General features: G+C 38.7%; 1 protein-coding gene across 1 annotated transcript; it reads left to right on the top strand.

Annotated features, from left to right (window-relative positions):
* The first annotated feature begins 374 nt into the window (after positions 1 to 374).
* On the top strand, positions 375 to 7,324 carry LOC139324551 (vomeronasal type-2 receptor 26-like). Its single transcript, XM_070954262.1, has 5 exons — positions 375 to 410; positions 847 to 1,698; positions 5,480 to 5,707; positions 6,208 to 6,334; positions 6,426 to 7,324. The coding sequence occupies exons 1-5, from the start codon at positions 375 to 377 to the stop codon at positions 7,322 to 7,324; spliced, it is 2,142 nt and encodes a 713-aa protein (XP_070810363.1).
* Positions 7,325 to 26,414: the final 19,090 nt, after the last annotated feature.

Below are 26,414 nucleotides of genomic sequence, written 5' to 3'. Positions count from 1 at the left end.
TATAAGAACATAGAAATAAGAATTATTAAACACATTCCACAAAATATGCTATACTGAACTATTGCAAGGCACATAATGTAAAACAGGCCTTTCTTACTGTGTTGTTTTTAATTTTGTTTTACAGAATAGTTTTTCAGAATTACCAGCATATCCTGGCCTTAGCATTTACTATAAAACAGATTAATGAAAATCCCCAGATCCTACCCAACATCACTCTGGGCTTCCACATTTTTAACAGCAATTTTAGTCCAAGCTGGACTTACTTTGCCTCAATGCTTCTGCCTTTCACTCAGGGCAAATTCATCCCTAACTACAAGTGTGGAGTCCCAAAAACCTTGTCTGCAGTCATTGGGGCATCTGGCATTTCTCTTCACATGGCAACCTTATTGTGCATCTACAAAGTTCCTCAGGTAAGATGTACTGAAGATAGACATTATCATTTTGCCATACCTCCTCAGACATCTATATGCTTCTCTTTATAAAAAGGAGAGACCGTTTAGATAAGTAGATATCATTTTTTTTTTGCTTGATTGGATCAGAATAGCCATATGAACATTTGTAATTCTGAACTGACAATGGGAATATTTGGCACAGCAAAACATGCCCCAATTCCAGACATTGAACTAAGGTTCAAGTTTGAAATATTCACAATGAGACTACTTCCAGGAATATACCTGGAATATTTCTGATACCTCAAGATTGAGATCTTGATTGATATTTGCTAATAAACACAACTAGTTGCATAATTTCAGTGTATAAGGTCAAAGACACCCAACTGAAATGAATATATACGTTTTCAGAGGCTCACAAAGAACTTTGCAATTGCATATGTTTATCTTTCTGTAGTTGACCTATGGCTCTGCTCCAATCATGGATAAAGAGACTCAAGCTGTTTTCTTCCAACAAATGTTTCCGAATGAATCCCACCAACGTAAGGGCCTCCTGCAGTTATTGCTGTATTTCAGATGGATCTGGATTGGAATTCTTGTAGTAAAGGATGAGAAAGGAGAGAAATTTGTCCAGGAGGTACTCCCCACATTTTCTGAGTATGGCATCTGCATTGAATTCATAGCAGAGTTATCAAATGTAGCTTTTTACAGTGATTTTACTGATACCATAGATGAAGGATTACACATATACCATGTTCTCATGAACAGCACAGCCAATGTGATAATCTTATATGGTGAAATTCGGTCCTTATCACTTCTGAGAACTTTCCTCCAGTTTTCAGAAGTGGAGGATATACCAAAGAAGAATAAGATCTGGCTTATAAATGCTCAAACAGATTACACTTCAGTTGCCGTTCATAAATCTTTGGATATCCATTTTCTACATGGTGCTTTATCCTTTGCAGTTCACACAAAGGAGATCCAAAACTTCCAGGAATTTCTTCAAAATCTAAATTCAACCAACAATCAGAATGATCATTTTCGGAAAGATTTCTGGGAACAGGCATTCGGTTGTTTCTTCCCAAACTCAAAAATGGAGGAGTCTGAGAAAAAGTGCACTGGACAGGAGAAACTTGAAACCCTTCCTATATCTGTGTTTGAAACACGCATGAGTAGCCAGAGTTACAATATTTACAATGCAGTCTATGCTGTGGCACATGCTTTGCAATCTCTCTCTATATCAAAATCTAGAGAATCAAAAATGATGAAAGAAAGAAAGAAACATTTTCACAATCAAATATGGTGGCAGGTAAGTCTGTTAGCAGAGTAGTGCAGAAATCACCATATCTGTAGTTGCAACATGTGTCCATAAACTCTAGCAAACAATATTCTCCAGGGATATTGAAGTCTGAGAATTCAAAAGTGAAATTTAACTAATCAAAACATTCATATGCTGATATTAAAATTGTAAGTGGCTTTTTAAAAAATTCCTTAGAATATGCTTCTCTCAATAAAATTAACTTAACACTTAAACTTATATACCACTTCACAATGTTTTACAGCCCTCTCAATAAGTTTACAGAGTCAGCATGTTGCATATTGCCCCCAACAATCCAGGTCCTCATTTATCCAACCTTGGTAGAATGGAAGGCTGAGTTACCCTTGAGCCAGTGAGAATAGAACTGCTGAACTGCAGGCAGCCGGCAGGCAGCAGAAGTAGTCTGCAATACTACATTCTAACCACTGTGCCACCACAGTTCATGTTCCCTTTCTATGAGACATAGGGTTCTGACCTCTTCATAGATCATTTCTACACCCAGATATTCTCAACAACAGACGCATAGTTTTAGAGCAAATGGATGGAGAAGAATGAGAGCCACCTTATATGCTTCCAAGAACAAGGCTCTGAGAGAAGAAGGGAAGGAAGGAGTTTTTAATATCTCGGGGTACTTAATAAAAGAGGACCAAAATGGGATGTTATTTTGAGTCTAATTTTTCTGAAACATGAAATGAACTCCAATGGGATGAAACAATAATAGACTTCAAATGATGGACATGAAAGCCATCAAATTCAACATCTACTTAATGCAGGATTTCAAATTCCAGCATCTCCTGTAGGTGTTGATTCTGGCTCTACTTTAATGCATCCAATAAAAGAAATGTCATTGCCCTTCGGTCCTCAATTCCCATTGCCTAACTTCTTCTACTGAGACTTTATTTCTTAGGTAGAATATACCTAATTTACCTTTAGGAAAATAATTTCCTAAAATAATTTTCTAAATAAATTTTAGATTTTACTTTCTAAAAGTATCTATCTTCCATTATATGCCATTATTACTGGCAGCCCTTACTTAATGATGGTCATTGGGACCTGAATTTCCATTGCTAAGTGATGCAGTTAGAAGTTGTGACATCACTTGACCAGTGATGGGATTCAAATTTTTTTACTACTGGTTCTGTGGGCGTGGCTTGGTGCGCGTGGCATGGCTTGGTGGGCATGGCTTGGTGGGCATGGCAGGGGAAGGATACTATAAAATCTCCATTCCCTCCCAATCAGCAGTGACCCAGGAGGCAGAGAATAGATGGGGCAGGGCCAGTCAGAGGTGGTATTCACTGGTTCTCTGAACTACTCAAAATTTCCACTACCAGTTCTCCAGAACTGTCAGAAACGGCTGAATACCACCTCTGCACTTGACTAATTACTGACTTCCAGGATTATGATCATACGAGCTCAATAAGGAAGTCATAAGTACCGCTTGTTCCGCACTGTTGCAATTTCAGATGATTGCTGAACAAGCAGTTATTAAATAATGAACTCCTGTATTCAGTCGCTAAGTCCTGTTGGAGTCTTGCAACCGCATGAACCATAGCATGCCGGACCCCACTATCCTCCACTGTCTTCCAGAATTAAAGTTCCTTGTGCTGATGACATTATCTAACCATCTCATCCAATATTTAGTTGAAAAAAAGACACTGAAATTGATTTAAAAATTGAAAAAAGAATTGAAAAACTGAAAAAAAAATGAAAAGGATGTTTTTTTTTTCTTTTAAAAAAAGGAAATACAGAGATTTTTTTAAAAAAAATTAGAATTTACAAGTGTTTTTGGCCCTTTTTGAAGTAATATGCACTTCTTTTTTGTTGGAAAACTCAAGCAGTTTTCTAGGAAATACTTTCTTCTTAACCCTCTACTCCCTGCCTTGAAAGTTTATCCCTTTCCTCCCTGTTCACAAGTGTTATCCTTATCCTTTTCCCCCTGCTTACTTGCCCTTCAGTTGCCTAGCCACTTCCAGGGTTTTTAGGTATGATGTGCTGATGTGGACACTCTCTGCTTAGCTGGATTGAGCAATTTGATCTGTGTGTACTCCAAGGGACTCTCAAATGTCTTCTCCAGCACCGCAAATTGAAAGCATCAATTCTTCACTGCACAGCCTTATGCTCCAGCTCTCACAGTTGTACTTTACTACTGAGAAAACAATAGATATACAGACCTTTGTTGACAAAGTGATGTCTCTGCTTTTTAATATGCTGTCTAGGTTTGCTTTAGCTTTGCTCCCACGGAGCAAGCATCTTTTAATTTCATGGCTGCAATCAGTATCTGCAGTGATCTTGGAGCCCATGAAAATAAAATCTGTTACTCTTTTCATTTCTTCCACTTTTTTTGCTATGAAGTGATGGGACTAGATGCCATAAACTTAGTTTTTTTAATATTGTGTTTCAAGCCAACTTTTGCACTCTACTCTTTTACCTCATTAAGAGGCTCTTAGTTCCTTTTCACTTTCTGCCATTAGTGTGGTATCAACTGCATTTCTGAGATTGTTGATATTTCTCCCACCAATCCTAGTTCTGACTTGTGATTCATCCAGCCTGGCATTTCACAAATGTACTTTCCATATAATTTAAATAAGCAGGGTCACAATATATAGCCTTATTGTACTTATTTCCTATTTTGAACCAATCAATTGTTCCATTTCTGGTTCTAACTGTTGTTTCTTGGCTGGCATGCAGGTGTCAGATCTGCCCCAATCTGAACCCTTAGGAAAGAAAGACCCTTGACTCCATTTAGTTAAAGCAAAGGGTTCTTTTACTAAAGGTGTTGTTTGCAGTAATGTCAAGGCAGCTCTGAATTCTCCCGTACTTGCAAGATACAAAAAAGATTCACCCACAACCCATTCTTACCCCTCCCCCTGAGACCAGTTCCATTTCCAGTCAACCACAACTCGCCAAGATGTTTTGAAAATGCTGAGGTGTTTGCGGATAATTCACATATTTCTCAGGGTGCTTGTCCTTGGGATGCTGGTGCAAACAAGATTGTCACCTGTCATTTTCCTTTCCAATTTCCCATCACCTACAAATACAGCTTTATTGCCCTTTCATCCTCCCCACCTCTTCCGGCCTTTGACGGCAGGAAGCCTGTGAGATGACAAGCTGAATCAGGCACAGCTGACATTAGTTTTCCCTGGTGACAGTTATGATGGTCTGGTACTCCCAACACTTTAAGAACTTACCACAGATTGTTGTGATCTACATAATCAAAGGCTTTAGCATGATCAATAAAGCAGAAGTAGATGGTTTTCTGGAACTACATTGTTTCTCATAATCCAGGAAATGCCGGAAATTTGATCTCCAGTTCCTCTGCCTTTTCAAAAAAATTATTTCTACTTCTTAGTTCTCAGTTCACATACTGCTGAAGCCTAACTTGTACCATTTTGAATATAACCTTGCTAGTGTATAAAATGAGTTCAATGATATGGTTGTTTTATGCATCATAGTATTTATTATATATTTATTAGAAGTGATCAGGCTTAAGTAGCTTTTGCGATTAAATTACAGAGCTTAATTTTATTTTATTTTTTTTGTGGTTGTTTATTTTGCAATTCTATCTTAATTTTATTCCAGAAATCTGTTATGTAATCTCTAACGCTATTTAGTATGATTGCTATGTTATTTATTTGATACTGGCCTACAACAAAAATAAAAAAACGTGTTTATAATGTCTTTGTTTAAAGAAACATTTATATGTATGTTTTGAATATATGAATTATTTTTCCCTCCCTCAGTTTGTTCCTCTCTGATTTCCTCTGCGTTTCAGGTTCATTCTTTTCTGAGAAGTGTCAGATTCAACAACAGTGTTGGTGAAAAGATCTCCTTTGATACAAATGGAGAATTCATTGGTGGATTTGATATTATCAACTGGATCACATTCCCAAATCAGTCTTTTGCGAGGGTCAAAGTTGGAATGGTAGATCCCACAGCTCCAGCAGAGAAGTTCTTCAATATTTCTGTAGATTCCATCACATGGCCAGAAGACTTTAATCAGGTTAGCTCTTTGAATCTAAATTTGTCTGCCTTCATTTAAATATAATTTTTGATGAAAGTCTCAGAGCTCTGAATAACCCTGGTACAAATCTCCTGAGGAAGGAAAAATATCAACCATTTTCTAACAATTGCTATTGAATATTAGGAAATATACTTTCCTGTCTCCCTGTTAATTATGGACAATGGTTTTCATGGTTTTGAAGTAAAAGCTGCAAGCCAGCACACTAAATCTCATCACTTTGCTGACATCAACATTCAGAAGTTGAGAAAACCAGCGTCTTTACCTAACTAGCACAGAAATTGTCTATGAAGAGTGATGATGGTTAACAAAGGCTATCAATACAATTATTGTAGAGATTTAATTAATTATAATTTCAGAGCAATTACATTTAAAATTATGTCATCCTCCTACCCATTTTTAACCTCTTGATTCCACAGTAACTCTCCAAGCACTTTCTTTCCTCCTTGTATCTTAAAATATTCTTCTTCATTCATTAATAGACATTACCTCTATCTTTGTGTAATGATCCTTGTGAGACAGGACACAGTAAGGCCAAGAAAGAAGGGAAGTTGTTTTGTTGCTATGATTGCCATCTATGTCCAGAGGGGAAAATATCAGAGGAGAAGGGTAGGAAATTTCCAAATATAATGGGATTAAGTCTTTGGGGTACAACACTATCTGTAATCAACTGTATCAATTCCACTGTATTCTTTTTCAGACATAGATGACTGCTCTCCATGTCCAGAAGATCAATATCCAAATCCTGGGAAAAATATGTGCATTCCAAAGCGGATCACATTTTTGTCCTATGAAGAGCCCTTAGGGATCAGTCTGACTGTTCTTTCTCTTTGCTTTTCTTTAATTACAACTTTGATAATAACAATCTTCATGAAACACAAAAACACTCCCATCGTCAAAGCCAACAACAGGAATCTCACTTATACACTCCTAGTTTCTCTTCTCCTCTCTTTCCTTTCTGTCTTTCTATTTGTTGGGAGGCCCAATTTGATTGTGTGTCTCTTTCGACAACCAGCTTTTGGCCTCATTTTCTCTGTGGCAGTTTCTTCTGTATTGGCCAAAACCTTTGTTGTGGTTCTAGCATTCATGGCCACCAAACCCGGTTCCAGATTGAGGAAATGGGTTGGGGGAAGGATGGTCAGTTTCATTCTATTATCCTGCTCCCTTATTCAAATATGTGTTTGTGCTGTGTGGCTGATAACATCCCCACCTTATCCAGATTTTGATGCACATTCAATACCTGAAGAACTTATCCTGGAGTGCAATGAAGACTCGGTCATGTTCTACTGTGTTTTGGGCTTTATGGGTTTTCTTGCTCTGCTTAGCTTCTCTGCTGCTTTTCTAGCTAGGAATTTACCTGACAGTTTCAATGAAGCCAAATTCATCACCTTCAGCATGTTGGTCTTCTGCAGTGTTTGGTTGTGTTTTATTCCAACCTATCTAAGCACACGGGGAAAATATACATTGGCTGTGGAGATCTTCTCCATGATCTCCTCCAGTGCTGGCTTATTGGTGTGCATCTTTTCCCCCAAGTGTTTTATCATTGTGATGAGACCTGAGCTTAATGATAAGCACCAGCTCATGAAGAGAAAGCTTTAATAAATCTTTATGTTTGCCTGATATTCTTTATATGTACATGTTTGGGAACTTCCCCACTTCAACATTTAAGCCAGAGAACAATGTATTGAGACAGTGATGTTCTATGTTGCCCCGTCTTCTGGAGATTTGGATAGCTTGGAAGGGTTGAAGTGATATGCCTCCAAGAGGTTCATATACAAAAAGAATATAGAAAATTATTAGAAAATAGAAAATTAGGAACATTATACACAACTTTAGCAGATAAAAAGAAAGGGGGTATTGCCATATATGTAAAGGAAAAAATCAAATCAAATCTAAGATATGCAGATGACAAAGGTAGAATTTTGATGGTGGAATTGGAGATAGAACAGAAACAAATGCTACTTACAGTAATTTATGCACCAAATAAAAATCAACAAGGTTATGTTGACATAATTCATAATATCAGGCAAACATCAATTATGTTTGCCTGTTATTCTTTCTATGTACATGTTGGCGAACTTCACCACTTTGACATTTAAGCTAGAGAACGATGTACAGAGACAATGATGTTCTATGTTTTCCCATCCTCTCAGATTTGGATAGCTTGGAAGGTTTTGTTTTTGGAAGGCAATTATAACCTGAGGTCTATAAAAGGATAAATTACAGAACAAATTAATGTTTTGATGTATTTATTGACATTATAGATTTATTGACATATTTTAGTATGTTATGGTGAGCTCTGACTAAATGTATTGGTTAAATGTGAATTGCAAAATTGTCTTTACTGATCATCTTAATTCATATGGAATAGAATGTATAAAAAAAGTGCATTTAAATAGAAATGAGAATTTGTTTAAACAGGGAAGGTCTATGATTTTTTTTCTGAAGTAATCGGACAGAGGGAATTCCATGATGCACACCACTTGTAGTCGTCACCTTCAAAACATGGGGTAAATTAAAAAGCTGGCCATATGTCTTCTTCTCAATAGCAAAGATCAAAGAAATCTCTGGCACAAAAAAATAATTATAGTAAATTCAACTAAATTCCATCAGAAGTCCAATACATGCTAGTATCCAATTTGCATAATAGTCTCCTTTTAAGAGTTTCAGTCGAGTATGATGACTGTGTAGAACAGCATGTTTCATGGTCCTAAATCTGTTTGAGTAGATAAGAGCTTTTGCAACACTTGAATAACTGGGTAGAACCGGAGGTTCAATGGTCATAAGTCTGTTTGAGTAGATAGTTTTGCAACCCTTGAATGAGAGACACACAATGATTTTAAGTGCCAGTTGATGGGATGTCTCGGTGAACAATTGTTTCTCCCCCTCATCCTAACCCTTGCTTCTCCACACCTGCAAACTTACTTTCTGCCTTTGAAGAAGACAGATTTTGAGGCCCAAACCCTGCCCTCTAGCTGAGACATTTGTCAACATGATTTGAAACTTCAGGCAGCCTGCAACTTACAACCACAGTTGGGACCCCAAAATTCATTATTAATGGTGAAATCATTAAGTGAGGCATCATAGAACTGTGGTGACACAGGGATTAGAATGCAGTACTGGAGTCTAATTTTGACAACTGCCAGTACTTTAATCCTGACTGGTTCAATATTTTGTAGTCTCATGGATTGTGGAAACTTGCAATTTGTATCTTTCCCCACTTCGATGTCTGTATGATGCAAACTTGCGTTATTTATATTGCACCCATAGGATATTTTCTTCAATTTCATCCTGAACTCATGAATGAAATAAATAAAAGGCACTCTTAGTTGGACCAGAATTATAATTGATAGATTTGTTAAATTCGTACTCCGACCAATCTCATTGTGATGTTTCACATATCTTCCTATGGGTCTCCAGAAAAAAATATTGATGGTGTACAAGAATCAATCATGAAAATACCAATGATTACCGTATTTTTCAGAGTATAAGATGCACCTACCTTTTTTGGTTTTTTTATAAAGGTTTTTTTTTTATTTTTTAGACAAACACACATACAAACATACATGTATTTTCTTTGAACAGAGTATTTGGCTGGTTCACAAATTTAACCAGTGTTTAATCATTTCAATTAAATTTACAATTTCTATATTTCCTTTTTGCCATATTTATTCCTCATCTATTTTTTTTAAAAATCAATATTACCCTTCATCCTCATCTCTAATCTTAATCAAATTCAATTTTTCCCTTCTGTTCTATATTATACCCCTTCCCATTGTCATCTATTTTTATATCCATCCACACATTGGTTAATTATGTAATATTACAATTGTTTCATACAAATTCAACATTTTAATATAAATCAATTAGTTATATAACTATCTTTTTTGTATATTAATCAATATGAACATGAATATTCCAATTATTTCCATGCAATCCAATTTCTTACAGATCAAATAATTATATTTACCAATAATAATAAACCAAATAATTTTCTTTTCTTATGTTACTCATTTTCACATCTTAAACTCTCCCAATAACCCACATAGTTTTTCCCATATAATCCTCCAAATCACAACTTAATCATTTCTACTTTCATCACAATATACAGTATAATTAAAAATATGTCAATCATTACAATTTCCCTAATTAAATTTAAAAATGTTCTAGTTGTTATCCAAGCTACAACTTAATTCTTTTTACTTTCACCACCATATACCATTAAAGGTATTTCAATTGTTACAGTTTATACTTATTCATATTTCTAAAAAAATAAAAAAAAATAAAAACTTATCATTGTCTAGATTTCAAAAATACGAAGAGAAATATTCCAATTATTATTCATTTCATTTTTACAATCATGATTTCCCATTTATTTCTTACTACTATTCATATTTCAATTCTAAATATGTATAACATTTTTCTCTTTCATTTCTTTTTCTCCCTTCCCATTTTTATTGTCTTTTTCTTTCTCCTTTCTTTCTTTTGTGTTTAAAATCTTGAACTCTCCTCTTTTGCCCTAAATTTCCCATTGTTTGCACCTACCATTTTTGGTGAGGAAAAAGAAGAAAAAGAAATCTCCCTCTGCCTCTGCCTAATTTTGCCTCCTTGCAGCAAACAGCAAATAGCCTGCTTTACTTTCAATTTCGTTTTCAGCATAGCTTGATTAGCACAAGGAAAAAAAATCTGCTCCAGCAATTTACCTCTTTGGAGCAAGCAGCAGAGCCCTGCACAAAACAGCTGAGAGCAAATCAGCTGAGAGTCGGGAGGCCGATCTAATCAACTTGTGCTAATTAGTCTGTGCTGAAGCTGAAAGGAGCTGTTTTTTCTTGGTGTTTGCTTGCAAGGAGGTAACTGCGAGGCACAGGCCAAAGGGTGCGGTCCAGTGGGTGGGCAGGGCTACATTTGGTGTATAAGATGCACCTAAATTTTCATCCCCTTTTAGGGGGGAAAAGGTGCATTTTATACTCTGAAAAATACAGTATATAAAATAAATAACAATAGATTTTTAAAAAGTGAAGCAATCAACCTGTGATGAAAAGGCATTCCACGAATGCCCACAAATAACTACATTACATCAGCTGGAATGGAGTGGAATGCAATGGGCTAGAGAATGTGGTGTAGTGTAGTGTAAGAATGAATAAGATGGGATGGGATGGGATGGGATGGGATGGGATGGGATGGGATGGGATGGGATGGGATGGGATGGGATGGGATGGGATGGGATGGGATGGGATAGACTAGACTAGACTAGACTAGACTAGACTAGACTAGACTAGACTAGACTAGACTAGACTAGACTAGACTAGAATAGAATAGAATAGAATAGAACAGAATAGAATAGAATTACAGTAATGCCTTTACACATATATATGTTTATAGCTCTATTTCGCTTTATGAATCTAATGATTTTATTTTTTGTCTTGTGGCTCATGCCTTCCTGCCTCTACAAGTCCTGACATGTCTTGAAATTGTGAATGAGGCATATGTGACTGCCTCACTATCATTATGAAATTAACCAGTTTGCCTCTTCCAAATGCTATGGGACTCCATGAAAATAGGAACAAATGATGCTGAATAATGATAATTATTGTCCCCAACCTGTTCCAACCCATGGCTGGGAGTTGATCAACATGAGTTGATTTGGTAGTCTGTTGCACTCCCTAGTTTTGTCTGAAGAACATCTCCAGGAGGCAGATCTCTCTGGTCTATTTCAAAGATCTTGTAGCAGACAGAGGCATTTCTACATAGAAAGAAGACAGTCATCGAAGATGTTACTATTCATGGAGTTAGTGTTAATAGTATTGCCTAAAATGATGTGCAAGAGTCCTATCCTTCAATGTGACTTTTGGGAGCCTCTTCCTATTCGGCACACCTATCATCAGCTTGGAGATATTAACATTGCTGGCATTATTTCTGCATTTGCGATATTTTCTGACCCCATTGAGTTCACTCAACATCCTTTGCAGGTATTTCATGATGGACTTCTGTAAGTATATCATTAATTTACTGTCAAGCTCTGAACTTTGCTGGTAAATCATATCATTCTTGAAATATTTTCCACTGGTGGTAAAAACTCCTGATAGAAACATTTAAAATAGTATGCTTCAGTTTATTTTATCTGGTGTTATATTTTACTTCAGTTTCTAAGTAAAGTTGAAATAGCTGAAATGGAGATCAAATCTCCATTTATAACAAATCACATCTCAATATCTATTAATATACAGGTATGTATGGCCTAATTCCATACAAATTAATTCCATACAAATATGAAGCTGTTACTTCGGTTAAGGAAGAAAAAGCATATATTTCCCATGACATGTTTTCTCATTCTTTATTTCAGGTACCAAAATGTAGCAATTTCCTTTTGCATATAAGCCATTCTTAAAAAGCTGCAGTTTGATAGTGAACTATTCTCACAAATAGAAACAAGGATTATTTCACACATTCCACAAAATATATTGTACGAAAGGATTGTAAGTGCATTAATGTGATAAAGACCTTTCTTAATGTGCTGTTTCTAATTCTCTTTTACAGAATAGTTTTTCAGAATTACCAGCATATCCTGGCTTTAGTGTTTACTGTAAAAGACATAAATGAAAATCCCCAGATCCTACCCAACATCACGCTGGGCTTCCACATTTTTAACAGCAATTTTAAACCAAGCCGGACTTTCTTTGCCTCAATGCTTCTACCTTTCACTCAGGGCAAATTCATCCCTAACTACAAGTGTGGGATCACAAATACCTTGGCTGCAGTCATTGGGACACCTGACATCTCTCTTCACATGGCAACTGTATTGGGAATCTACAAAATTCCTCAGGTAAGATGTGATGAGGATATACATTATCATTTTGCCATTTCTCTAGAAACATTGGTATGCTTCTTTTTATAAAAAGAGAGACCTTCCAGGTTCCTAAATATTATTATCTGCTTGATAGAATCATCATAGCACCATGAATCATTGTCATTCTGAACAGATGGTGGTGATATTTGACACAGCAAAATGTGCCCCAATTCCAGACATTGAACTAAGGCTCAAATTTGAAATATTCACAATGAGACTACTTTCAGAAAAAAAAAAATATTTTCTGATACCTCAAGAGTGACATCTTGGTTGATATTTCATAATAAACACAACTAGTTGCATAATTTCAGTATAAAAGGTGAAAGATACCCAACTGAAATGAATATATATGATTTCAGAGGCTCACATGCAATAGAATTTTCAATTGCATATGTTTATCTTTCTGTAGTTGACCTACGGCTCTGCTCCAGTCATAGATAAAGCAGTTTTCTTCCAACAAATGTTTCCGAATGAATCCCACCAACGTAAGGGCCTCCTGCAGTTATTGCTATATTTTAGATGGATCTGGATTGGAATTCTTGTAATAAAGGATGAGAAAGTAGAGAAATTTCTCCAAGAAATACTCCCCACATTTTCTGAGCATGGCATCTGCACTGAATTCATAGCAGAATTCCCAAATGGAGCTTTTTACAGTGATTTTGATGAAACCGTAGATGAAGTGCGACATATATACCATGTTCTCATGAACAGCACAGCCAATGTGATAATCTTATATGGTGAACAGTCCTTAACAGTTCTCAGAACTATCCTCCAGATTTCAGAAGTGGATGATATACCAAAGAAGAATAAGATTTGGCTTATAACTGCTCAAACAGATTATACTTCAATTTCCATTCATAAAACTTGGGATATCCATTCTCTGCACGGTGCTTTATCCTTTGCAGTTCACACAAAGGAGATCCAAAACTTCCAGGAATTTCTTCAAAATCTAAATCCTAGCAGTAATCAGAATGATCATTTTCGGAAAGATTTCTGGGAACAGGCATTCAGTTGTTTCTTCCCAAACTCAAAAATGGAGGAGTCTGAGAAGAAATGTACTGGACAGGAGAAGCTTGAAACCCTTCCTACATCTGTGTTTGAAACAAGCATGAGTGGCCAGAGTTATAATATTTACAATGCGGTCTATGCTGTGGCACATGCTTTGCAATCTCTCTATATATCCAAATCTAAAGAAACAACAATGATGAAAGAAAGAAGGAAACATTTTCACAATCAAGTGTGGTGGCAGGTAAGTCTGTTACCAGGGTGAGAAACCACCATATCTGTAGTTGCAACATGTGTCCAAAAACTCTAGCAAACAATATTCTCCTGGGATATTGATGTCTGAAAACCCAAAAGTGAGATGTAATAATGGATTAAGTAATCAAAATATTCATAGACTGATATTCAAATTGTAAACGGCATTCTACAAAATTTCTTAAAATATGTTTCTTTCCATGAAATTAGTTTCCTGTCAAACCCAAAATCAAGAATGATTCTTGATTTCTTCTAAGCTGAATTCTTCTTGTTTTACATCTATAGATAAAATTTTGTCAATCTGAGCACTCTACTATCTGTATCTGGATTTTACTCTGTGTGTTATTAGGGGGAGGGGTTGATACTTCTCTTTCTCACAGACACAATATCCAATCTGAATTGTCTTTTACCTCTCAGAAATGCTCCCCCTCCATCCTGGGAAGCCACTTCCTTATTGTTCTATAAATTCAGTCTAAGAATAAATGGAAGGAGGTTATTACTGAATGTTGAAGCTGCATTGGTGGTTGTTGTTGTTATATATGCTTTATTTGGAATGTTTTCATTTGCAGATACAATTCATTGATTCTTGAAAGTACAATCATGCCAGTGGTGGGTTCCTACCAGTTCGCCCAGATTTGTGCGAACTGGTAGTGGCGGTGGCAGGAGGTTCTGTGCATCTGCATTCACGATAGTGAATCACTAGTGAAGGTAAGTGGAACCCACCACTGAATCATGCCAATATTTTTTGGCATTTCCTGATGAGGATCTTCCCATACAATCCATGGGTGGAAGAGGAAGGACTGATACATTGTGTCATTCTTATTCAAAGAAGATTCAGCCAGCTTTAATGTTCCCATTTTACGAGGCATTGGTTCTGACCTCTTCATAGACCATTTGAGAGTCACCTGCATTTCTACACCCAGTTATTCACAACAACGCATGCATAGTTTTAGAGCAAATGCATGGAATGAGAGCAGCCTTATATGCTTCCAAGAACACGGCTCTAGGAGAAGAAGGGAAAGGAGTAAAAGTGTTTTTAATGCACTAAATAAAAGAGGACCAAGGTGGGATGTTAATTTGAGCCTACATTTTGTGACATATTTAGCAATAGCAATAGCAATAGCACTTAGACTTACTGTATATACCACTTCAAAGTGCTTTTACAGCCCTCTCTAAGCAGTTTACAAGGTTGCGATTAACAATTTGGGCCCCCATTTTACCCACTTCAGAAGGATGGAAGGCTGAGTCAATCTTGAGCCAGTGAGATTTGAACTGCTCAACTGCAGCTAGCAGTCAGCTGAAGTAGCTGAAATAGCCTGCAGTACTGCACTATAACCCATGGGTTTCATCCCATTGGATGAAACAATCATAGATTTCAAATGATGGACATTTCAGCCATCAAATTCAGCTTATTGTAGGATTTTAAATTCCAGCAGCTCCTGCTGATGTTGACTCTGGCTCTACTTTAATGTATCCAATAAAAGAAATATCATTGCCGTTTGGTCCTCAAGTCCCATTGCCTAACTTCTTTTACTGAGACTTTATTTCCTAGGTAGAATATACCATGTTTCCCTGAAAAATATATTATGTAAAATGTCTAACTTGTCTATATCTTGTCTGTATCCCTACCTCCCTACAGTTCTGCAAGGGTTAACAATATCACACGCCCTCTCATTTCCATAATCCTACCTGATTCCTGACTCCTCCCCTTTGGTATAAAAAGGACTCTCTGAGGTAATCTTGTTCCAGTTCTAGCTGTGTATCTGTAAGAGATAAACATAAGGTTAATAACTATTGAATAAAAGGCCTAGGATCTATCCAGGTCTAGAATAAAAGACTGAAAATAAAATACTCTTTGATTAATGAGTTATTGAGCTAGAACCATCATCCTTAACAGAGGATGGTTACCCATAACTCTGAATAATGACTGAACAAAATGCTCACTCTGAAAATATAAACAGAGTGAACACAAGAGCCTTCACCAGGCAAATGGCTGCATAACTGACAATCAAAGATGTCACAACAAGTACTACATCAACTGAGAGTGAGCAGGACAGCAATCTGAACTCACTGCTCAGAAACAAGGAACAGCAAGAAGAAACACCACAGAGAGGTGATGAACTAAGACTGTCCATACAGAAGTTAATGGAAGTGCCCACCAGCGAAGAAACTCTTATCGCTAACCTCCAAAAACTACTGGTAAGCCATGGAACAACTATTGAAGCCCCAGCGATGCTTCAAGAAATCACCACTTCAGTAAAAGATAGGCTACCTCAGTCAGACGACCCAGAGATAGCCGAATCCATTCCCGCGCTTTTTCTCTGGCAGCCATCTTGGAATTGCCACAACCAATAGAAAGCTGGAATTTAAACTCAATAGCGCGAATCAACTAGAACCCTAAGACAAACGGGGGACACCCCGAAAACAACCATAAAAAACAAATACAAGATAACAGGAGCTTGCCTACCGAGCTTAAAATAGAAAAAGCTATCGAGACTCTAGCGGCAGCCTTTGGTCCCACGTTTAAACCTCCTGCGCCAATCACAAAATACAAAAAGAACCCAGAAAGCCAAACATACACCGAAATGACTGCCAGCAACAAAATACTGACCCCAACACCACCTCGAGAAGAGACACACCACCGTGGAGAACAAAAAACACCAACTGCCTACAAATCAATTACGTGGCAAGACTCGAACTCACCACCCCAACTACTGACGGAACGAGACCCAAGAAAAGAAAATCAAATCAACTACTCACACATCCTACGACCTCCACCGGGCTTTTCTGCCCATCTAGGGGCCAGCATCCGTGAACTGGAATTCACCGCTGCCGCTGCTATCACCGCCGCCGCAGAAACCTCGAACTCCGATAGTCCTCGTTCTATGACTGCCATGCCGCCGCGCCTTCTGCCAATCTTCGCCGGGGATCCAGCTGCCCAGCAACAACTCCCCGCATCCAGCGTGGAGTCCAGATGTACAAGGGGTTAATCCAGCATTCCATTGACAGGCCTGGGCCTAGGCCTGGGAGCCGCAGCCACGAGCTCCTCACCCGACGACTCCCAGCACGAAATGAGCTTCGCGCATGCTCAATACTCACCTGAAAAGATGCTCAAGCATCCCATTGCCCTACTGTGAATTCACTCACATCCTAGACCATGGGTCTAGACCACAGCTACCCCCAGTAAGTAATTATTCTAACAATTCTGGAACACTACCTATTAATTTTCCAAAATTACAAATAGATGGGGGAAATCTTTTAGAATGGAGCCAGCAGTTACAAATTATTTTTATGAGAGAAAATTTACTTTTCTTAATTTCTAAACCCCCCCAAAAGCCCTGGTCATTTGAAATTGATTGTATTCACCACAAAGCATTCTGTCTATTGTTAACTAGCATACCACCCACTATGTACCCTAGCATAGATAACAACCTAACTGTGTAAGAAGTTATGCCAAAAATATACAGTTTTTTCTACAGTCAAAGCAGAGCAACCACCACCAGAATATCCAGAGAGTTTCACTCTGCAAGACTCAGGCCAGGGATTCCCATGAGCGAACACCTATTGAAATTTAATGCTACAAGGGCTGAACTATTGCAAAGGGGGGAGGTAATAACTGAAGAAAGCATGATGAATATTATTATAAATTCATTAGACTCTAGCTGGGACAACTTTGTAACTCAATTAGATAGTCTAAGCATAGAACAGATATCCATGAGCACACTCACAAATCGCTTGATTGCGGAAGATAATCTGAGAAGAGACCGCCATATATCTAGAAGAGAACCCAGGCCTATAAAAAGAGTTGAATTCCAAGATAGAATAAGCAATACCCAGGAATGTTTTTTCTTGTGGTTCTAGGAACCATTTAAAAAGGGATTGTCCCAGGAACCACAGAAACAAAGGGTACACTGATCGCAGGGAGAGACTTGAGCATGGAAGGAGGCACCTAAGGGGAAGCTCACCAGATACCAGAACATTTAGAGAAAGAGAATGTGGTTGGTCTCCCAACACCAGGAGAAATAACGAACATAGAAACAGCTCACAAGATAGAAACACAAAATCGATGTACGGTTTTAAACATGAGAACACAAACACCAGGCTAGGAACATACGAGAACATGTGGCTCCTAGATTCGGGAGCCACTAACCATTCCTCACATGATCCAAGATTATTCATCTCTCTTACAGAAACAGATTTTGAAATCAAAGTAGCCAACCAAAGTAAGGCTAAAGTAATAGGTAAAGGAAGTGGCCTACGCACCCTGTTATTAACACAGCTGCCTGCAATTTACTGCTGGTTCGAATCTCTCCAAGGCTCAAGGTTGACTCAGCCTTCCATCCTTTCTAAGGTAGGTGAAATGAGGACCCAGTTTGTGGGGGCAATAAGCTGACTTTGTATAAATATACAAAAGTATGAAGGCTATTGTTTAACGCATTGTAAGCCACCTTGAGTCTCCGGAGAAGGGCGGCATATAAATCAAATTAAAAAAAAAAAGCGTACATATCCCAGGAATAGGAGAAATAGAGGGGGTATTGCATGTGCCAGATATTCCGTACAACATGCTGGCAACAACAAAACTCACACAAGACACAAACACCGAAGTGATGTTTAAGAAAGGCAAAGTATACATATCAAATCAAGGGGAAAACATTGGGGAAGTTATCATACACGACGGGCTACCTTTCTTTACGCCTAAAGAAAATAAAGAGGGAAGTGTTAACATAAACGCTTTTGATAGGGCAGAGGGAAACAAAAAAACAGAAGGAACAGAGAACTGTAATTTACCAAGTAAAAGTAAAATACCTGTAGGCAAGCCCTTGCACAACAATTGTGCTCACCTTCTCCATAGAAAACTAGGGCATATCAGTTTCCCAATTGTCAAGAAAATGTTGGAATGCGCCGAAGGTTTGAAAGTAAAAAATTGTGATAATTACTTGGAGTGTTCTGTGTGCAAATGTTCTAAAATTAAGGTCAAAGCAAGACCAAAAAAATCAGAGCAAACTACTGACTCTATATTCCAATGGGTGCACATGGACCTGGTAGGACCACTGAGACCATCCATTAGATATAGAGAGAGATTCTTCCTAACCATTGTGGATGATTACAGTCGATATGGTTACGTATATTCACTCAGACACAAAAATGAAGAATGCTTTAAGGAATTCTTCATTCTAAAGGTTTAAGGAATTTTACAAAAGAGTAGAATTACAACATAATACCAAAATCAAACAACTAATGACTGATCAAGGTTCAGAGTTCATGGCTAGAGACTTCACAAGGTGGGTAAGAGAACAAGGCATATTACATTTTACTTCTTCGCCTTTTTTGGCCTTCCAAAATGGAGTTGTAGAACGAAAAAACGGCGTACTCCAAACCATGATAAAGTGTGTCCTAGAGAATGCTGGGATGGGAAAATCATTTTGGTCAGAGGCATTACATTACTCAAATTACACATTAAACAGGTTGTAGTCTAGTTCAATTGGCAAAACTCCATATGAAGTAATGTATAAAAGAAAACCCAACCTGGCCCACCTACACATATTTGGCGTTCCAGCAGATGTTCATATCCCCAGACAATTAAGGAAAAAGGGAGATAAAATATCCAAAAGAATGAGATTTATGGGATATGAGCCAGGAACAAAAGGTTTCAGATTCATAGACCAAAATAACAAATTTGTTGTATCAAGATCTGCAGACTTCCATGAGCATTCAAATTGGTCAAGGTTGCACTCCAACAACATTTTTATTAATAGAAATACACATACACAGAAACAAGAGAATAAGAAACTGATCACTGAAGGGGAAAAAGCAACAAAAACATACAAACCCAAACACCACGAAATAAAGGTAAAAGAATGGAAGGAAGAACACCCCACTTTGAACCTAGATAAACTCACTGACGAAGATACTGAATACCTGCACGAAACAAACAAACCAAATGACAGACCAATCAGAGAGAATAGAAACAAGATACCAAAAAGACTCGAAGACTACATTATGTCCATCCAAACCAACAACATTACACCCAGTTCCTATGAAGAGATACTCAAACTTCCCCTAGAAGAGAGAGAAAAATGAGAAGAAGCAATGGAAAAAGAGATGAAAAGTCTCAGAGACCTGCAAGTATATTTACCAGCACAAACATCAGAAAACAAAAAACCCATAGGGACAAAGTGGGTGTACAGAGTCAAGACCCTAGAAAACAACAACGTACTGTATAAAGCAAGACTATAAAGCACAGGGCTTCACACAGAAGTACCCAGAGGATTATACAGATACTTACTCCCCAACAGTCAGGGCTGAGAGCATCAAGAGTGCCCTTGTAATAGCCACCATCCTAGGGTTGGATGTATTTCAATTTGACATTCAAACTGCCTACCTCCATGCTGAACTGGACAAAGAAATTTATGTAAAAGCTCCACCAGGATACAACAAAGGAAAAGACAGCACATGGCTCCTTAGTAAGAGCTTATATGGACTGAAACAATCAGGCAAGAGGTGGTATGAGTGCCTTGCTAAGGCCCTAAACTCAATGGGTTTCACCACCACCTCCGCAGACAAATGCTTCTTTATAAAGAGAGAGAAGGAATCTTTTGAAGGCATCCTCGTCTACATGGACAACATATTGTATATAGGTAAATTCTCAAAGAATTGAGGAATTTCTCAAATGTGAGAAATTCGTCTCTGAATTAGGGAACCACTTTTCATTAAAATCACTAGGAAAAATAGACAAATACCTGGGAGTTCAAGTAACAAAAACAAACAAAGGTTTCAGACTTTCATAAAAAAAGAAAATAGCAGAACTTTTATTAAAATGCAAAATGTCAGAAGCAAAACCCAGCGAAACTCCCATGCAACAAGATTTTTTGAAAAATATGTACAATGAAGCAGAACCCTTTTCTGATAACAAATTATACAGATCCACAATTGGATCATTACTGTACATTGCAAATTGGACTAGACCTGACATTGCTTTAGCTGTTAACTTATTATCGAGGCATGTAAGCAAACCCACTACATTCCACTGGGATGCCATAAAGAAATTGCTCAGATATCTAAAACATAGTATTAATGTTCAGTTATGCAAATCACAATCAAGTAACTGTGGAATGCCATGACAGTTAGAAATAAAGGCCAATTCCTGACTTCCTGGATGGTAATCATACAAGCACAGTAAGGAAATCACAAGTATCATTTGTTCTGCACTTACAATTTCTTATAATTTCAGATGGTTGCTGAACAAGCAGTCATTAAACAATCAACACCTGTATTTATGGGTTGCTGTGCTATCTCAGTTATTGTTGTTGGTATGTCACTAACTCCCCCCTGAATCTTTGCAACCCCATGAACCATAGCACCCCAGGCCCTCCTATCCTCCAGTATCTTCTACAATTTGCCCATATTAATGTTCGTTGTGCTGATGACACTACCTAACCATCTCATCCTTTGTTATCCACTTCTCCTTTTGCCTTCAATCTTTCACAACCTCAGGGTGGTGTCCAATGAGTCCAAAGTGTGCCAAAGTATCTGAGCTATGTGGGCATAAGCTGAAACATATGGCAAACATTGCAAGTAATTATACTGTCAATGTCCATTTCCATCACTTTTTTTCTTTGTTTGTTTGCTAAAAAATTAAACATTTCTAAATATTTAAATATTATTCCCCATTGCTAATAGTTTATAAGAGTTCTTGACCATTTGTTCTCTTTAAAAATTGATCACTATCTTTCCTGTCTTAAGCATCTGTCTCTTTTTTCTGTGATTTTTTATTTATGTTTCCACTTAGAGCATTAAGAATTTAAAAATTTCTACAGAATTAAAATAAGTAAACTATATGTTTTCAAATGTTTAGTTGAAAAAAGAAATGAAAAAAGATGTAAAAGGTGAAAAGAAATAATTAAAAAATAAAAATAATATTTAAGAGTTGAAAAAAGATTAAAATTGGGAACAAATAATTAAAAATTGAAAAAAGTAATTTGAAAATTTGAAAAGGATTTTTTCTTTTTTAAAAAAGGGGAATCTGCAGTGATCTTGGAGCCCATGAAAATAAAATCTGTTTTCATTTCTTCCACTTCTATTGGCTATGAAGTGATGGCACCAGATGCCATAAACTTAGCTTTTTTTATATTGTGTTTCCAGCCAACTATTGCAATCTACTCTTTTACCTGATCAAGAGGCCCTTTAGTTCCTTTTCACTTTCTGCCATTAGAGTGGTATCGTTGCATATCTGAGGTTGTTGATATTTCTTCCACCAATCCTAATTCTGGCTTGTGATTCATCCAGCCTGGCATTTCACAAGATGTACTTTGCATATAATTTAAATAAGCAAGGTGACAATATAGAGCCTTGTTGTACTTATTACCCTATTTTGAAGCAATCAATTCTTCCATGTCTGTCTCTAACTGTTGCTTCTTGGCTGTCATGCAGATATCAGGTCTGCCCCAAACTGATCCCTTAGGAAAGGAACACCTTTGACTCCATTTGGTAAAAGCAAAGAGTTCTTTTACTAAAGGTGTTGGTTGCAATACTGTAAAGCCAGCTCTGAATTCTCCAGCATTTGCAATATACAAAAAAGGTTCACCCAGAGTCCATTCTTATCCCCCTGTAACCAGTCCATTTCCAGCCAACCACAGCTCAGCAAGATGTTTTGAGAATGCTGAGATTCCCGCTTCAGGAGATACCAGGGATGATGTACCAGACTGATGGAACTTTGCGGCCAGCGGCAGGACTGGGGTTTTAGTGCTCCCAACATGGCCGATGTGAGAGAGTGGTCCATGTGGTCCTTGACCTTCAGATTCCCCCACGTTGCAGTGAGAGGACAATGGGGAGGGCTTTTGTTTCATCACTTGCTACATTTCTCCCTGGACTTTGTCATCAGCCGATGAAGTTTCCTCTTTTGAGTTTCCCGGACTATGTCAGCCTATCTATCATTATTACAGTCCCCCAGATGTATTCTAGGACTGAACTCCTTAATCTGCGAGATTCCCCCCTCTCGCAAATTTGGCCCTCTATGCTATCCAGGGCCTACCTCAATGAATGGTTTTGGAACCCAGAGAGGTGGCATGCAGCGAGGAGGAGGTTGTGGGGTTTTTTAGTTAAATTTTCATCTTGTATTTTAAGAGGGTCTGGGAGGGGGGAGGGGTTTTTAAGGGGACCTGAGAAGGGGAGAGGGGGCTGTAGCGATGGACCGGGGGGGTCCATATAGCCACTGTGTGGGGTGGTGGGTTGGTTGGGCGCAGCGGAGGACATGAGAAAGGTAATCTGACTGGGGCGCCAGCTGGCGAAAAGAAGGGCAGTTCCATTAATGTGATAAGTGGGAGGGGCAGGTATGGTGGACGCAGGGGGCCATATCAGGTTCTGGGGGTGTGCATGCACTGTCTTCAAGCGATTGCGCACTCCAGCCCCCATAGCGTGGCTCATGTCCTGGATTGCACAGAGTCTCAGGCCCTGGGTCCTCGACTGATGTTATGTAATGCCAGGTTGGTAATTAATAAAGCCCCCCTCATTTGTGATCTTATTATGGAGGGGTGTGCAGACCTGGCTATGATTACGGAGACCTGGTTGGGCCAGGAGGGGGGTTCCCCTCGTTGAAATGTGCCCTCCAGGCTTCTGTGCATTTCATCAGCCAAGGGCTCAGGGGAGGGGTGGGGGGGGAGAGCGGCAATTATTAGAGAAAGTCTTTGTCTGAGGGAGGCCACTGTTCCACGGTGGGGAGGATTAGGAATTGGAGGCACCGTGTTACGGTGGTTCTCCTCCTACCTCTCTGACTGCTCGCAGTTTGTGTTGGCAGAGGGGCAGAGGTCAACCTCAAGGCGCCTCACTTGGGGTGTGCCGCAGGGATTGGTCCTCTCACTCCTTCTGTTCAACATTTATGTGAATCCGCTGGGTGAGATCATCTGTGGTTTTGGGGTGAAAGTCCACCAGTATGCTGTACATCTCCACTCTAAACCACCCCAATTATGCCCTTGATGTGATGTCCCGCTGCCTGGAGGCCATGCGGGTCTGGATGGGGAGAAATAGGCTCAAGCTCAACCCTTCCAAGACTGAGTGGCTGTGGCTTCTGGCATCCCGGTATAGTCAGCTGGTGCCATCACTGACTATTGGGGGTGAATCTCTGCCCCCCACATAGAGGGCTCGCAATCTGGGCATCCTCCTGGACTCACAGCTGTCTTTAGAAGAGCACATGACGGCCGTAGACAGCGGGGCTTTTTATCAGGTTCGCCTGATCCACCAGTTGCATCCCTTTCTGGACCGGGATGCCTTGTGCACAGTCACTCACGCCCTCATCACATCCCGTCTGGACCACTGTAATGCTCTCTACATGGGGCTCCCATTGAAGAGCACTCGGAGGCTCCAACTGGTCCAGAATGCGGCCGCGTGGGTGGTGATGGGCGCACCTCATTACGCCCATATAACACCTCTCCTGCATGAGCTGCACTGGCTCCCAGTGTTCTTCCGAGTGCAATTCAAGGTGTTGGTTACCACCTTTAAAGGGCTCCATGGCATAGGACTAGGATATCTACAGAACCACCTTCTGCCACCAACAGCTCCCACCGACCAGTTCGCTCCCACAGAGAGGGACTCCTCAGGGTGCCATCGGCCAAGTTATGCTGGCTGGCGACACCCAGGAGAAGAGCCTTCTCTGTCGGAGCCCCTGCCCTCTGGAATGAATTGCCCCTGGATATTCGTAACATCTCTAATCTCTGGGTTTCGCTGTGCCCTCAAGACCCTACTGTTCTGACAGGCAGGGCTGTCTAATTGAATGATTTTAAATTGGGTTTTAACTTTGGGTTTTAAAATTCAGCCAAAACTATTTAATGATTTTAATTAATTTTAAGTATGATATTGTATATTTATGTTTTAATTTTGGCTGTACACTGCCCCGAGTCCTTCGGGAGGACGGCGGTATATAAATAAAATTATATTATTATTATTATTATTATTATTATTATTATTATTATTATTATTATTAGTTAATCTTTAGTGAGATTCACAGCCTTTGAGGCTGGTTAATAGCTCAGCAGCTCGAGTCCTAACCAAGGACCTAGGAACTGTTAAGGTATCGTCGGAGGATGTAAGCTGTTCCGAGTAAGGTTCTTTTTTGTAGAGTCAAAATGTTCAAGTCCGGCAAATTTAGAATTTCTAAATAGCGGGGTAGCCCTTTGGGTATTGCTCCAAGGGCTCCAATTACAATCGGGACAACACACGATTTCTTTTTCCACAGTCGCTCAACTTCAATTTGCAAATCCCGGTACTTTGTGATTTTTTCTTGCTGCTTATCTTCAATCCGTGCATCACCAGATATTGCAATGTCAATGAACCATACTTTTTTCTTTTCAACTATTGTTGTCAGGTGTGTTGTGGACCAAGTGCCTGTCAGTCTGAATCCTAAAGTCCCACAAGATCTTGACTTTCTCATTCTCTAAAACTTTTTCAACCTGATGTTCCCAGTGGTTTTTGCTGTACTCAAATCCAAACTTCTTGCACAATTTCCAGTGAATGATCTTAGCAACACGGTCATGGCATTGTAGGTAGTCAGTTTGTGAAATTTTGCTGCATCCACTGATCAGGTGGTCGACTGTCTCATCTTTCTCATTGCAGAGGCGGCATTTGCTGTTGGTGGTAACATGTTGAATTTTTGCCTTCATGCAGTTTGTGGCTAGGGCTTGTTCTTGAGCTGCCAAAATAAAGCTTTCTGTTTCTTTTTTCAGTACTCCTGATCTTAACCAGTTCCAAGTTAGTTTCTGGTCAGCTTTGCCTTCAATACTTTTCAAGTATTGGCCATGCAGAGCTTTGTGTTTCCAATTTTCAGCTCGCTGCTCAATTACTTCTTTCTTATATTCTGCTTTTGTTTTAGTTGTCTTTAAAAGGCCTCCTTTATTTACTTCCTTAATCATTGGTTCTTCTCTTTTCTGGATGTAATCATTCAAGCTGCATTTTTCTTCTTCCACAGTCTGCTTTACTTGTAGGAGTCCTCGACCACCCTCTGCTCTTGGTAAATATAATCGGTCAACATCACTTTTAGGGTGCAAGGCATGCTTCATTGTCATAAGCTTCCTTGTTTTTCTGTCCAAATTGTCTAACTCCATCTGGGTCCAGTCAATTATTCCTGCAGAGTATCTAATCACAGGTATAGCCCAGGTATTTATGGCTTTTATGATGTTTCCTCCACTCAATTTGGACATTAATATCTTACGAATTCGCCGAATGTACTTGGCTGAAGTTAATTCCTTGACTTTATTATGCATTAAGTCAGAGGCTTCTAAAATCCCCAAGTACTTGTAGCCTTCTTCTGATTTTACTGCCTTTATCATTTCTTCATTCTCTAGTTCTATTCCATCCTCTTCTATGATCTTGCCTGCTTTGGTTGCTATTGTTGCACATTTGTCAATTCCAAACTGCATACCTATGTCTTGGCTGAATTCTTTTGTGTTTTCAATTAATAAATTCAGTTCAGCTTTTGTTTTACAAAACAGCTTCAAATCGTCCATGTACATCAAGTGCGAGATTTTCAGTCCTTTCTTTGCAAGTTCGTATCCACAGTTCATCTTCTTCAAAATGATTGTCAATGGTAGCATTGAG

Source organism: Pituophis catenifer, unplaced genomic scaffold (genome assembly GCF_029215685.1).
Source record: "Pituophis catenifer annectens isolate HBS135680 unplaced genomic scaffold, rPitCat1.0.hap2 SCAF_15, whole genome shotgun sequence".
Classification (NCBI taxonomy): Eukaryota; Metazoa; Chordata; class Lepidosauria; order Squamata; family Colubridae; genus Pituophis; species Pituophis catenifer.
The sequence above is the reverse complement of the archived record's forward strand: the minus strand, read 5'-3'. Positions and strand labels throughout refer to the sequence as shown.

Excerpts from the sequence above, each read along its gene's own strand:
- LOC139324551 (XM_070954262.1), top strand. The coding sequence starts at position 375 with ATGGCAACCTTATTGTGCATCTACAAAGTTCCTCAG. Across the intron at positions 1,699-5,479 it reads ACAATCAAATATGGTGGCAG|GTTCATTCTTTTCTGAGAAG; the intron begins GTAAGTCTGTTA and ends TCTGCGTTTCAG. Across the intron at positions 6,335-6,425 it reads GAAAATATCAGAGGAGAAGG|ACATAGATGACTGCTCTCCA; the intron begins GTAGGAAATTTC and ends ATTCTTTTTCAG.